This window comes from Salvelinus namaycush, chromosome 20 (assembly GCF_016432855.1).
Source record: "Salvelinus namaycush isolate Seneca chromosome 20, SaNama_1.0, whole genome shotgun sequence".
Taxonomy (NCBI): Eukaryota; Metazoa; Chordata; class Actinopteri; order Salmoniformes; family Salmonidae; genus Salvelinus; species Salvelinus namaycush.
Window position 1 is genome coordinate 37239423 of NC_052326.1, and position 14917 is coordinate 37254339.

A 14917-nucleotide genomic window follows, 5' to 3' on the forward strand; every position below is an offset into this window, starting at 1 on the left:
GGATTGGAACCAGGTGTGTAGGAAGACAAGACCAATGGAAAATGAACCATAGATCAATGATGGCTAGAAGACCGGTGATGTCGACCGCCGAGCACCGCCCGAACAAGGAGAGGCATCGACTTCGGCAGAAGTCGTGACAGTGCTTGCAAAATACATATATCTTCAACATCTACGTTTTTACATGTTTTTTTATAGTGAATGAAAATGGCTACTTTGTTCAGAAATAAGTCATACTTAAATATACCTTCATAGAAATTGACTCAAGTAAAAGTGAAAGTCACCCAGTAGCCTAAAATCTTACTTGAGTAAAATTATATGATTTTAGATTTACTCAAGTATTGTGGTGGAAAAAGTACTCAATTGTCATACTTGAGTAAAAGTGAAAAGTAAAAAAGTAAAAAATCAAATTCCGTATATTAAGCAAACTAGACGGCACAATATTTTTTATGGACAAATGGGCACACTCCAACACTAAGACATCATTCACAAACACAGTATTAGGATTAGTATTTTGATTGACCTACAGTACCAGTCAAAGATTTGGACACACCTACTCATTCAAGGGTTTTTCTTTATTTTTACTATTTTCTACATTGTACAATAATAGTGAAGACATCAACACTATGAAATAACACATATGGAAACATGTAGTAACCAAAAAAGTGTTAAACAAATCTAAATATATTCTATATTGAGATTCTTCTAAGTAGACACAATTTTCCTTAATGACAGGTTTGTAAAATTCCTGAAAACAAAAATTTGCTTTTTGGTTTAAATTTAAGGTTAGGGTTCGGCACAAGGTTAGCAGTGTGGTTGAGGTTTAACATACCATTTTAAGAAGATAAATTGTAAAAAATATGCGGGCTTTATGACTTTGTGGCTGTGGTAGTAAAGTGTTTTTTCTCAAAGTTGGCAGGATGTCACATGTCCTATCTACATCAGTACACTGGTAACAACCTAATCACTACAAAACTTCTATTCTATCAAAAAAGCTACTCCTTGAAAATAAGCCATAACAATTTTCGTTAACCAATTTCAACACTCTCTCATTGACCTCCATACAAAATACCCTTGCTTGACGAGCGAAAAAAAAATCTAAATTGCCACCTGATGAAGAAAACAGATTGTGGGCTTAGTTATCCCTCTCACTTCACCTCTTGGATACGTTTTATAGCCTACCTTTTAAGAGTGGGATGATTTTCAGACAGACAAATAAGGGCGATCAATATTTATTTGTAGGCAATGAAATAAACTATAGCCTAATCTTATTTAGGAAGTACATTTTCTTGGAAAGATAACTGCCCCATGCTTCTCTGCCCATGCATACATAGGCTTTATTTAACCTATATTTAATTGAGACCATACACAAATCTGATCTCGCAAGTATGGCTACTGAACTTGAAGCAGCAAGAATGAGAGCAGACACTTGCACTTTCTCTTGAGCTAGGTGTTGCATATAGGATATAGCATACCTTTCAGGAGGACGATTTACAGGCAGAGACAAATAAATGTGTAATCAATATTTAGTGAAAATGAAAAAGTGCAATGCTTGCTCACCCAGGGAGATCGGTTTCCAAATAATCTGCGGGACAACTAACATATTTTCATCCCAAAAGTGTCTGTGTGAACGCTCGCTTCCAACCGCATCATGAACAATGCTGACCACGCAAGCAATGATAGTATATCTGTCAGGACCCGCAGTAGTAATGGGAAGTTCGCCTCTTTTTAGTGACTCAGATCTTTTGACTCATTCAGTCAAAAGAATGAATCATTGGACTCATTTTGTTAATTTGAGTCAGTAATGCCCAGAGCACGCAGGGCCCTTTACCAGCAAACTCAGAACTGAAAACTCGAAAGAGTCATGATTCTACAAGTCTCCTGTTCGCATGTCGTTCACCATAGGGGGCTTATTGGACCTGGCATTTGTGATTGAGACATTTAAAGGTGTGCTTTAAACAATGTACGTTTGTTAATTGCCAGGTATATAAATACGATTATTTATTGATACATTTTAAACTAGATCGAGTTGTGGCTGCAACCAGACTAGATTGTGAACGACTCTTGGCGGAATGCATTGCTTGACTGCCATGAGAGTGATACCCACAATATTGTTCGCGAACTGCAGCACCCTAGATGATTTTGTTCTATAGTTTGAGTTTGTTGAGCAGAGGCTGTGTATGTTTTGGTTGTGTCTATCGTAACATTCAATAATAAATTAACTGCATTCCTTATTGCACCATGCAATCAATTATCCGTTCTAAACATGTATTTTTTTTCTCTATTCTGCCTGCAGCATGATCTATTTTTCCTTGCCCACAGACAGTTGCTGGTCGTGATCTGGACTCGCTGTGCCAGAGGAGCGTATTAATCCTGATGTAAAATTAATTGCGGCCAGGAGGTCACTTACTAAAGTAAAGGAGTCACTCTTAAAAATACAAATCATGACTCTCGAGTCAGTTAAAAGATTTGTTCAAAAATAGCGAATTATTCGTGAACTGCACATCACTATCCTGCATGTCTCGTGGACATCCCGCAGGAATACAGCCCTCTCTCTACTCTGCACCTGCCATCCTCTTCAAGGACATGCACGGTTACAGATGCTCAGAACATTCTAAGCTATTTGTGTCCTCAAATATGTTAAAAATATCTCCCTACCCTTAATAATTATTCTCATGAGTCTATGACATTTTGGAGTTTCGTTTAAAGGGGCAATATGTGATTGCTAGGCTATTTAAATTGTTTTGACTTATAAATATAGGGCTTAACATGAACGTTTTTAGCTACATTCTAAAAATTAAAGGTTTCTGGAAGAACCTTTAGGGGTTCTTCAAATTGAACCTGTGGGGGAACTCCTATAAACTCCTTATATTATGCAAATCAGACAGCACCATTCTCCTGATTATTATTTACTTACGGATAGCCAGGGGCACACTCCAACACTGAGACATAATTTACAAATGAAGCATTTGTGTTTAGTGAGTCTGCCAGATCAGAGGCAGTAGGGATGACCAGGGATGTTCTCTTCATAAGTGCGTGAATTGGACCATTTTCCTGTCTTGCTAAGCATTCAAAATGTAACGAGTACTTTTGGGTGTCAGGGAAAATGTAAGGAATACTTATGTAAATAAGGTATTTCTGTTTTTTACTTTTAATACATTTGCTATGTCATTATGTGTAGACTGATGAGGAAAAAAATCAATTTAATCAATTTTAGAATAAGGCTGTAACGTGATAAAATTTGGAAAAAGTCAAGGGGTCTGAATAATTTCCGAATGCACTGTATATAAAAACATAGGCCTAAGACTATGCATCCTTTAAAGAGGGTTCATACAGACATTGGCAAGTCAAATTCAAGGACTTAAATGGACTTTTTCAAGCACTTAATTGTAATTTTCAAGGACCTCAAATTTATACAATTGTATAATTTGTATAATTGTACTTATAGGGCCCAATGTAGACCCCTCCGCCCCCTGCCCCAAACTTTAAAAAACACATGCAAAAACATTGCCAATTACTACTTTAACAAATATGTTTTGTGTTTTTTGGGGGGAGGGGGGTCCTTGCCAATGCATTGATATTTGAATTTGTATTACATTCTAAAATATGTGAGAATAATGTGGACATTTCCTGACTAAATAGATTGGATGCATGCATTCTGTAGCCTCAGCCTGGTCTCGGAGTCTAGACTTAACAAAGTAAATGTAAATCCGGGACACTCACATTAGTATGACACTGTGGTGTGGTTACATAAGACAGATGGTTATTTAAGGCAACAATTAGGGTAGGGTGTTTGGTCTTGGTAGATGGGTGACACAAATGTCTAGCAACCCAAAGGTTTGCGAGTTTGAATCTCTTCACGGACAACTTTAGCATTTAAGATAAATAGCAACTTTTCAACTACTTACAACTATTGAGCTACCTTGCATGTTAGCTAACCCTTCCCCTGACCCTAACCTTAACCCCTTTAGCTATCCCTTCCATTAACCCTAACCTTAACCTTAACCCGTAACATAGCATATGTTTAAAAAATGTGTAACATATTGTATGTTTTGCAAATTTGTTACATATTGTGCGTTCTGCAAATTCACAACATATAATACGAATTGTAATTCGTAACATATTATACGAAATGGGTGATGGACATCCACAAATTAATGCATACCATACAAAACGTAACATTTCATACTATACTGAACAAAAATATAAACGCAACATGTACATTTTTGGTCCCATGTTTCATGAGCTGAAATAACAGATCTCAGAAATGTTCCATACGCACAAAAATCTTATTTCTCTCAAATGTTGTGCCCAAATTTGTTTACATCCCTGTTAGTGAGCATTTCTCCTTTGCCAAGATAATCTATCCACCTGCCAGGGGTGGCATATCAAGAAGTTGATTCAACAGCATGATCAAATCCAAAGGTGCACTTTGTGCTGGGGGCACTAAAAGGCCACTCTAAAATGTGCAGTTGTGTCACATAACACAATGCCACAGATGTCTCAAGTTTTGAGGGAGCGTGCAACTGACATCCTGACTGTAGCCAGAGAATGTAATGTTCATTTCTCCACCATAAGCCGCCTCCAACATTGTTTTAGAGAATTTGGTAGTATGTCCAACTGACCTTACAACTGCAGACCACAGGCATGGCGTTGTGGGGGCGAGCGGTTTGCTGATGTCAACGTTGTGAACAGTATGCCCAATGGTGGCTGTAGTGTTATGGTATGGGCAGGCATAAGCAGTGGACAAAGAACCCAATTGCATTTTATGGATAGCAATTTGAATGCACAGAGATACCGTGACGAGATCCTGAGGCCCATTACCATGCCATTCATCCGCCACCATCACCTGCACAATACACGACCCCATGTCGCAAGGATCTGTACACAGTTCCTGGAAGCTGAAAATGTCCCAGTTCTTCCATGGCCTGCATACTCACCAGACATGTCCCCCATTGAGCATGTTTGGGATGATCTGGACTGACGTGTATGATGTGTTCCAGTTCCCGCCAATATCCAGCAACTTCGCACAACAATTGAAGAGCAGTGGGACAACAATTTACAGGCCACAATCAACAGCCTGATCAATTCTATGTGAAGGAGCTGTGTCGCGCTGCATGAGGCAAATGGTGTTCACACCAGATACTGGCTGCATTCCAAACACTTAACAGACACACCCTCTTCCCTCAGCCCTCAAATTAAGTGGACACTTCTGATGACGTATCATGACGTCTGACGAGTTTACACAAGCAGGGCAAGGGGCGGAGGAATGAATGATTTTTAAGTGGACTGCCCTTGCCCGGAAATTCGTCACTCGTTCGTCCCGCGACGATTGTGTTTTCAGCCACCGGTAGCTTGTGGGTGCTTTTATTTCTACAATTTCCAAAAGCTAACCAAACAAAAACATCATTACTTTTCCGAGACGTGTTTGTGCATTAGTAGCACAATTTCAAACTTATTTATATTCATTTTTACTTACACTTGTATGGTGACTTTTCCATATTTACGTTGAGGTTTTAAATTTTGGCTGAACTTTCTTAGCGGATGTACCATCATCGCAAATTGAATTATGGGGCATTTCAGGCCACGAAGTGAACATAATTGTATACTCACAAACTCCATTAAAAACGAGGGCTGAGGGGCTTATGTTGCAAACTTTCCCTGCTTGGCTAATCATTTGGGCCAACAACAAATATGGCCGCGGGGATACCCCCAAGGGCATAGGGCGAGGGTAAGTGGATGAGGGTGTGTCTTTTATGAGTTTGAAACGCAGCCAACGACTGGTTTTCAGATCCACGCCCCTACCTTTTTCTTTAAGGTATCTGTGACCAACAGATGCATATTTGTATTCCCAGTCATGTGAAATCCATAGATTAGGGCCTAAAGACAGATTTCCTTATATGGACCGTAACTCAGTAAAATCTTTGAAATTGTTGTATCTTGTGTTTATATTTTTGTTCAGTATAAATGTCTTAAAGCAAAAATATACACAAACAGTACACGATCTTATGAAATTGCTTCAGAAAGGGGAAGAAGAGAGTCCAGGCTCTGTCACAGCCAGCCGCGACCGGGAGACCCATGGGGCGGGAGACCTACAATTGGCCCAGCGTCGCCGGGTTAGGGGAGGTTATGGCCGGCAGGGATGTCCATGTCCCATCGCGCACTAGCGACTCCTGTGGCGGGCCGGGTGCATAATCTCCCCCCACCTGTTTGCTCTGGCAATTGAACCACTTGCATAAATAATTAGACAGGACCCAAACATAACAAGTGTCAGTATTGTAAACATGAATATTAACAAAATTTCTTAGCAGATGACCCCCTGATATAACTGACCAACAGTGGAGGCTGCATAATAATGGCTGGAATGGAGTGAATGGAATGGTATCAACCATGTGTTTTATACCATTCCATTCACTCCATTCCAGCCATTATTATGAGCTGTCCTCCCCTCAGCAGTCTCCACTGCTGACCAATATTGAATACTCAATGCCCAACTTGTTAACAATATTTTATGAATCTCAGGATATAAAATGAACATGGAAAAAACACAAAATATTAAGGATAGGCTCCCGAATGGCTCCCTAGTGGCACAGCAGTCTAAAGCACTGCATCTCAGTGCAAGAGGTGTCACTACAGGCACCCTGGTTCGAATCCAGGTTGTATCACAACCGGCTGTGATTGGGAGTGCCATAGGGTGGCGCACAATTGGCCCAGCGCTGTCTGGGTTTGGCTGGTGAAGGCTGTCATTGTAAACAAGAATTTGTTCTTAACTGACTTACCTAGTTAAATAAAGGTTAAATACAAATTCATAAAAATAAGAAAAATAAAATGCATAACTCATGATCTATTGCAATCCTTTAAGTGGTCCACAAAAAATATCAAATACTTAGGATGCTTAATAATTGACAACAAAATACAAATATTTAAAGATAAAGTTACATTACTCAACAATATGAAAGCAGATCTAATTAAATGGAACAATCTTCCAATAAATCTCACAGTTAGAATAAACCTCTTCAGAATGGCATGGTTCCCAAAGTGTTTATATTTATTCTCGGTAATACCAATGACTCCACTGAAGACATTCTTTAAAAAAGTATACTCGGTCATAACAGACATGAGCAAATACAACTCATAGAATAACAAGGAAAGTATCACATCTTTCCAAGTCAGAGGGTGGTTTTAACCTTCTAGACATGGAAAAGTATCAACTCGGTACCCAGGGCTTTTACTTGTGACATATAGTTAAATGCAGTAAAGAGGAACAATGAGTACATATTGAAGATGTGCATGTTCATACCCAGAATATTTTTTACTTGGTTATTTTCTAAGGATAAAGAACATTAACAACTTCATAGTTAAGAACACAACAATATAGAAGAAAATGAAACATTCTTCAAGAACCGACATCACGCCCTAAAAACATAACCACATTGAACAATCATTGGATAGCTTTTCATAATTCACCAATAAATGTGACTCACCACCTGGATTCGGTCTTAAGTAGCAACATTTGGATTTCTGTTTTTTACATTGGATAAAAGTAGAGACTCAGAGCTACAAAATGGTATATCATACACTGCATTTGAGGAAACAATGGGAAAGTAATTATGCTTTGAAGGTTGATCAACTTCTAAACTCTCTTTTGGTAATACTATTGGAATTCCCTTCTTTGTCTACACCCATTCAGCGTTGTTCACACCTTCTTAAGCCTTAGCCCCACCCATCTCTTTAATGGTTGATCCGTGCGTTCTGTACTAACTTGCCCGCTACTTCCAGACATCTAAGAGAGAGAACAGCTCACTGAACATTACTCGCCCTAGTAGAGCTGGTTAGGCTGTTATGTTATCCAGAGCGTTGGTGACTGCAACTGTGCTGTCAGATTGTCCGTTCGTAAATTCAGAGCGTTTCGCATTCGCATCCAGCTCCAATAGACAGACTGCTATATGGCAGACCAATCCAATCTCTCGGCATGTCCAGCCCACTCATTATCTCAGCCAATCATGGCTAGCGGGAAGGATGCTCACTTTTTATGTGGCTAAACCAACTAGGCTCGTAAGTTAACAATTTTATTTGTATTTAGAGATGGCATACAAGTTTGATATTAAGGCAGACGATAGTTCACAAGTTCACATGCATTGTGCAAAAAAAATGTTTTTTACGTTCAAACAACTCTCCTGTGACGTCGTGACATGCAACATATGAATCGGGTCACAAATTGGTCTACATGGAAAACTAAAGGCATAAAATGACTTGGTAATAGGAAATACATCTAATTCTATGACAGAATTTTGGACTGACCAATGTAGATATTTTAAAATACATGCACCTTAAAGGTTTCATGTCAAGACATTTCCATTTGAAATCTTTTGGACATCAGAGCAATCTTATGTGAATCCTATTTGAGTCAGAAAAGGAAATTCATATGATAGGTAAATTATACAAAACCTTGCAGAGAGCCTATACAACCAACCAAGACTTAAAATAACAGATATCGGCACAAGATGGAGGGAATGTTGGAACATAACTAACAAAGTTACAGTTAACAATTTACGCTTAATCCAGTAAAAACTAATGGTAAGATTCACAAATTCTACAGCACAAAGGCACATCATGTATTCAGTGTAAAACTAGCAATAATCCATGTCTCATAGGAATGCTATGAAATCCAAAAGTTATGGGAGAAGTTGCCTGTCAGAAGTATTACAATGTAAATTGACTTTAATCTGTCTGTCTGAATATTTCAAGACATGGCATATGAGGGTGCAGTGAGATACCCAATGGGTTGCACTATACTTTTCTCATCAACCTTGTTGAAAAAATGTATACTTAATGTAACATAGACACTGAGAGTCAAGAAGCAGGTGGTAAGTTTACTATAACAAATAACATGAACGATACAACGTAGGAGAAGCGTCTTGACATGAAAAACAGAAACAATACCACCTGGGAGTGCCAGATAAAGGGGAGGTAATGGAGTCCAGGTGCGCTAAATGATGACGCACAGGTGTGCATAATGATGAAAGCAAGGTGCTTGTAATGATGGTTCCCAGGACCGGTGGTTAGTAAACCCGGCGACGTCGAACACCGGAGGGGAGGAGCAGGAGTAGACATGACAATTAAAAACTGGAAATCAACCAATCCTCCATCGTTAAAACAATGGAACGGTCCAATGATTTATTGTCTAAATATTGAAAGTTGTGTGGACGATAGAGAGAAACAAAATGGTGCAGTTTGAGGTCATGTGGCTGAGAGTGATACAGGCGCTGGAGATGGGGGTGTGAGCAGGTGGGCCTTGGCAGGGGATGTATGTGGATGTTTTGTATTGTTAAAAAAAAATCATAAATAAAATGGATTTAATCCAATTTGATTTCAGGCTGTAACAGCATTTGGAATAACAATTACTTCACCATGCTCAAAGGGATATTCAATGTCTGTTTTTTTTACCCATATACCAATAGGTGCCCTTCTTTGCAAGGCATTGGAAAATCTCTCTGGTCTTCGTGGTTGACTCTGTGTTTGAAATTCACTGCTCGACTTAGGGATCAGAGATGAGGTAGTCATTTAACACTATTATTGCACACAGAGTGAGTCCATGCAACTTATTATGTGACGTGTTAAGCAAATTCTTATTACTGAACTTATTTAGCATTGCCTTAAATGGATGTGAATATACGTATTGACTAGATACATTTTCAGCTTTTCATTTTTTATTAATTAAAAAAAATGTGTAAACACATAATTCCAGTTTGACATTATGGAGTATTGTGTGTAGGCCAGTAACACATCTACATTTAATCCGTTTTAAATTCAGGCTGTAACACAACAAAATGTGGAAAAAGTCAAGGGGTGTGAATACTTTCTGAAGGCACTGTAAACTGCCTCTACCCTCTGTTCTATTGGCGAATTCGCAATCACTGTAAAACCAACTAGACAAGCTCCGTTCAATTGGACCTGAAGAACTGTATATCCTATGATTCACAGAGTCGTGGCTAAACGAGGACATAGTTAATATAAATCTATCTGTTTTTTCGATACATCGGCAGAACAGAACAGCAGTGTTTCGTAGATGCAAGGGTGGGGCTGTGTGTCTCTTTGTTAACAACAGCTAATTGCATGGTTTGTCTACATAAGCTGGTTCAACCATTCATGACATTACCCTGAAGAAGGCACAGTGATGCTGAAACATTGGCATTTTACCCAATAAATTATTGGGAGTTTATTATAGTGTGTGACTCTATTTTATAGCTAACAGCTGGTGCGCCATCTCTAATATTAAGAAAGTCTCGAGGTTCTGCTCGCCTGAGTTAGAATACCTCATGATAAGCTGTAGACCATACCATTTACCAAGAGAGTTTTCATCTATATTTTTTGAAGCTGTCTATTTACCACCACAAAATGATGCTGGCACTAAGACCGCTCTCAACAAGCTACATAGGGTCATAAGCCAAAAAGAAAATGCTCATCCAGAGCCAGTGCTCCTAGTGATTTTAATGCAGGAAAACTGAAATCCTTCTGACACATTTCTACCAGCATTTCACCTGTGCAACTAGAAGGGGAAAAAACCTCTAGACCACCTTTGCTACACACACAGATGACGAAAAAAGCTCTCCCTAGTCCTCCATTTTGTAAATCTTACCAAAACTCTAGTCTCCTGATTGTTATTTACAAGCAAACACTCTAAACAGGAAGTACCAGTGACACACTCAATTCGGAAGTGGTCCGATGTTGTGGATGCTAAACTACAGCACTGTTTTGCAAGCACAGACTGGAATATGTTCCGGGATTCATCCGATGGCATTGAGGAGTTTACCACATCAGTCACGGCAGTCATCCCCACAGTGACCGTATGTACATATTCCAACCAGAAGCCATGGATTACAGGAAACATCCATACTGAGCTAAAGGCTAGAGCTGCCACTTTCAAGGAGCGGGACACTAACCCTTACGCTTATAAGAAATCCCACTACGCCCTCCGACAACCATCAAACAGGCAAAGCATCAAAACAGGATGAAAATCGAATCCTACTAAACCGTATCTGACACTCATTATTGAATATGGCAGGGCATGCGAACTATCACGGATTACAAATGGAAACCCAGCCATGAGCTGCCCAGTGACACGAGCCTACCAGACAAGCTAAATGCCTTCTATGCTCGATTTGAGGCAAGCAACGCTGAACCATGGGTGAGAGCACCAGCTGTTCCGGACGACTGTTTGATCACGCTCTCTGTAGCCGATGTGAGTATGACTTTTAAATGGGTTAACATTCACAAGGCCGCAGGGCCAGACAAATTATAAGGACACGTAATCAGAGTATGCACTGACCAGCTGGCAAGTGTCTTAGATTACATTTTCAAACTCTCCCTGACACAGTCTGTAATACCTACATGTTTCAAACATAATTATTGTGCCCAACAATGCCAAGGTAACCTGTCTAAATGACTATCACCCTGTAGTGCTCACATTTGTAGCCATGAAATGCTTTGAAAGGGTGACACCCTGGACACCCAGTGAAGAGGCGACTCCGGGATGCTGGCCTTGTAGGCAGAGTTGCAAGAAAAAGCCATATCTAAGACGGGCCAAAAAAATATATATATTAAGATGGGCAAAATAACACAGACACTGGACAGAGGAACTCTGCCTAGGCCAGCATCCCGGAGTTGCATCTTCACTGTTGACGTTGAGACTGGTGTTTTGCGGGTACTATTTAATGAAGCTGACCGTTGAGGACTTGTGAGGCCTCTGTTTCTCAAACTAGACACTAATGTACTTGTCCTCCTGCTCAGTTGTGCACTGGGGCATCCCACTCCTCTTTCTATTCTGGTTAAAGCCAGTTTGCGCTGTTCTGTGAAGGGAGTAGTACACAGTGTTGTACGAGATCTTTAGTTTCCTGGCAATATCTCACATGGAATAACTTTCATTTCTCAGAACAAGAATAGACTGACGAGTTTCAGAAGAAAGTTATTTGTTTCTAGCCATTTTGAGCCTGCAATTCGAACCCACATATGCTGATGCTCCAGATACTCAACTAGTCTAAAGAAGGCCAGTTTTATTGCTTCTTTAATCAGAACAACAGTTTTCAGCTGTACTAACATAATTGCTAAAGGGTTTCTAATGATCAATTAGCTTTTTAAAATGATAAACTTGGATTAGCTAACACAATGTGTCATTGGAACACAGGAGTGATGGTTGCTAGTGATGGGCCTCTGTACGCCTATGTAGATATTTCATAAAAAATCTGGTGTTTCCAGCTACAATAGTCATTCACAACGTTAACAATGTTTACACTATATTTCTAATCAATTTGATGTTATTTTAATGGACACAAATTTGCTTATCTTTCAAAAACAAGGACATTCCTAAGTGACCCCAAACTATTTCTGTATTTTATTTTCAATAAATTAGCAGACATTTTTTAAAAACTTATTTTCACTTTGTCATAATGGGATCTTGTGTATAGATGGGTGAGAAAAAAATCTATGTAATCTATTTAGAATTCAGTCTGTTGTACAATAAAATGTGGAATGAGTTATTGTGTATGAATGCTTTCTGAAGGAACTGTAGTTACTAGCAGGCGTCAATAAAACTAGGTCAGTGTGATAATCTTCATTCTTTAATTAGTTTAATTAGATGATTTAGTCACAATAAGCCCTTTCCCTTATCTGAGGTTAAGATCAATTAACAAATTAGTTCCTAAGCCAATTTAGCCAATTTTAGACCCAATGACATAGGGACCCAAAATGGTATAAACCCCCCTACCTGGACAACCTAGCATAGGCAAAGGTTCACAGCCAGATCAGATCTCAGCTTGTCTTTCTCTTGCATTCGTTGGACATCCACTGAGGGAAGATGCAGAACGGCACGGAAGGAAGCAACTTCTACATCCCCATGTCCAACCGGACTGGGCTTGTAAGGAGTCCTTTTCTATACCAACAGTACTACTTGGCGCCTCCATGGCAATACTATTGTCTTGCCTTCTATGTTTTCTTCCTGATCTGTTTTGGATTCCCCATCAACGGGCTGACCTTGTATGTCACAGCCACAAACAAGAAGCTTCGGCAACCCCTTAACTTCATCCTGGTCAACTTGGCTGCAGCTGGAATGATAATGGTTCTCTTTGGATTCACCATCACCATCACATCTGCTCTTAACGGCTACTTCATCTTTGGGCCAATGGGCTGTGCTATTGAGGGCTTCATGGCTACACTTGGAGGTAAGAAATAAAAAAAATACTATGGAATCTACTTCAGTTTAAACGGATGTAAAATAATGATTCGCTGTACCCAAAGTAATTGAAAATCAATTTGGAATTGAATGTACTGCACTCAAAGTTTAGAACATATAGAACTGAAATAATTGACTTCAGATTGTGGTTTCATTCTCCAGGTGAGGTTGCCCTGTGGTCTCTGGTAGTGCTGGCTGTCGAGAGATACATTGTGGTCTGCAAGCCCATGGGCAGCTTCACGTTCACCTCCACCCACGCTGGTGCTGGTGTTGCATTCACCTGGATAGCTGCTATGGCTTGTGCTGCTCCCCCACTGGTTGGCTGGTCCAGGTAAGCTGTAACCAGTGTAGAAAATGTAAAGTAACATCAAATGTTATTCACATGCTATTCAAGTCATGCTCCATCCACCACCAATCCTACTCACTCACACACAATGATACTTTTGTGCATTTCAATTTTTCTTAGGTACATCCCAGAGGGCATGCAGTGCTCATGTGGACCTGACTACTACACCTTAGCCGAAGGCTTCAACAATGAATCATATGTGATCTACATGTTTACCTGCCACTTCATATTCCCAGTCTGTATGATCGCCTTCACTTATGGAAGTCTTGTCCTCACAGTCAAGGCGGTAAGTGACTTATTACACAAACCACATTTATCTAGCAGTTCAACATAGTGGTTATTGTATACAATGTAGGTGATAGTTCTCCACTCTGATGTCTTGATTATCTTCATTTTCAGGCTGCAGCTTCCCAGCAGGACTCAGCATCTACCCAGAAAGCTGAGAAGGAAGTGACACGTATGTGCGTCCTGATGGTTTGTGGTTTCATGATCGCCTGGACCCCCTATGCCAGCCTTGCTGCCTGGATCTTCTTCAACAAAGGAGTTGCTTTCACTGCCCAGTCCATGGCTATACCTGCCTTCTTCTCCAAGAGCTCAGCTTTGTTCAACCCCATTATCTATGTGCTGATGAACAAACAGGTTGGTAACAGACATTTTTTTTCTCTACTTGGAACACTGAGTTTGACCTAGCAACATTAGAATCGATTTTTTGTTAAATGTATTTCGACTTGTCATGCTCATTGCTTTTCATTCTTTATACATGTTTTACCTTGTCTACTTAGTCTTTGAGTTTGACCTAGCAGCAACATATTATATTGTATGTTTAATTTGTTATGCTCAATGCCTTTCATTATTCCCCCCCCCCCCCCCCCCCAGTTCCGTGGCTGCATGCTGGCCGCTGTAGGGATGAAAGCAGAAGAAGATGAGACGTCAGTGTCAGCAAGCAGGACAGAAGTTTCTTCTGTGGGCCCTGCATAGAGACTTTCCCTCATTCTGCACTTCCTGCCCTCTGACTTCTACCCTTGTCTAATGCTCTACAAGACATGGACTGTTTCTGAAAACTTCTACCAATTGGACGTTATGTGCTGATTATTATATTTACTTGTAACAGTTGGACTCCAAAACAAAATCAAGAACTGCATTTTGCTGCTTAGATTCCTAAAATGAACTGATGTAAACAGTTTTTATATTAAGTTTACTGGAGGTTGTGACAGAATCAGGGCAGTGTATTGACATCTAATAAAAAACGATTTCTTGTTCTCTTTGCTCTCACCTCAGTCAAGAGACAACTCCCCAACTGGAGGGCTATAATTTACGATGGTAACATCTAAAGGCTCAACAATAAG

The 14917-nt window shown here is 39.8% G+C and overlaps 1 protein-coding gene across 1 annotated transcript; it reads left to right on the forward strand.

Annotated features, from left to right (window-relative positions):
• Positions 1–8747: 8747 nt before the first annotated feature.
• LOC120065321 (green-sensitive opsin-like) lies at positions 8748–14549 on the forward strand. The gene is made up of 6 exons (XM_039016224.1): positions 8748–8765; positions 12851–13214; positions 13388–13556; positions 13692–13857; positions 13971–14210; positions 14448–14549. The coding sequence occupies exons 1-6, from the start codon at positions 8748–8750 to the stop codon at positions 14547–14549; spliced, it is 1059 nt and encodes a 352-aa protein (XP_038872152.1).
• Positions 14550–14917: the final 368 nt, after the last annotated feature.

Bases quoted from the DNA above. Each gene is read 5' to 3' on its own strand.
- LOC120065321 (XM_039016224.1), top strand. The intron at 13,215-13,387 runs GTAAGAAATAAA...TTCATTCTCCAG, and splicing joins CTTCATGGCTACACTTGGAG to GTGAGGTTGCCCTGTGGTCT. The intron at 13,858-13,970 runs GTAAGTGACTTA...CTTCATTTTCAG, and splicing joins TTGTCCTCACAGTCAAGGCG to GCTGCAGCTTCCCAGCAGGA.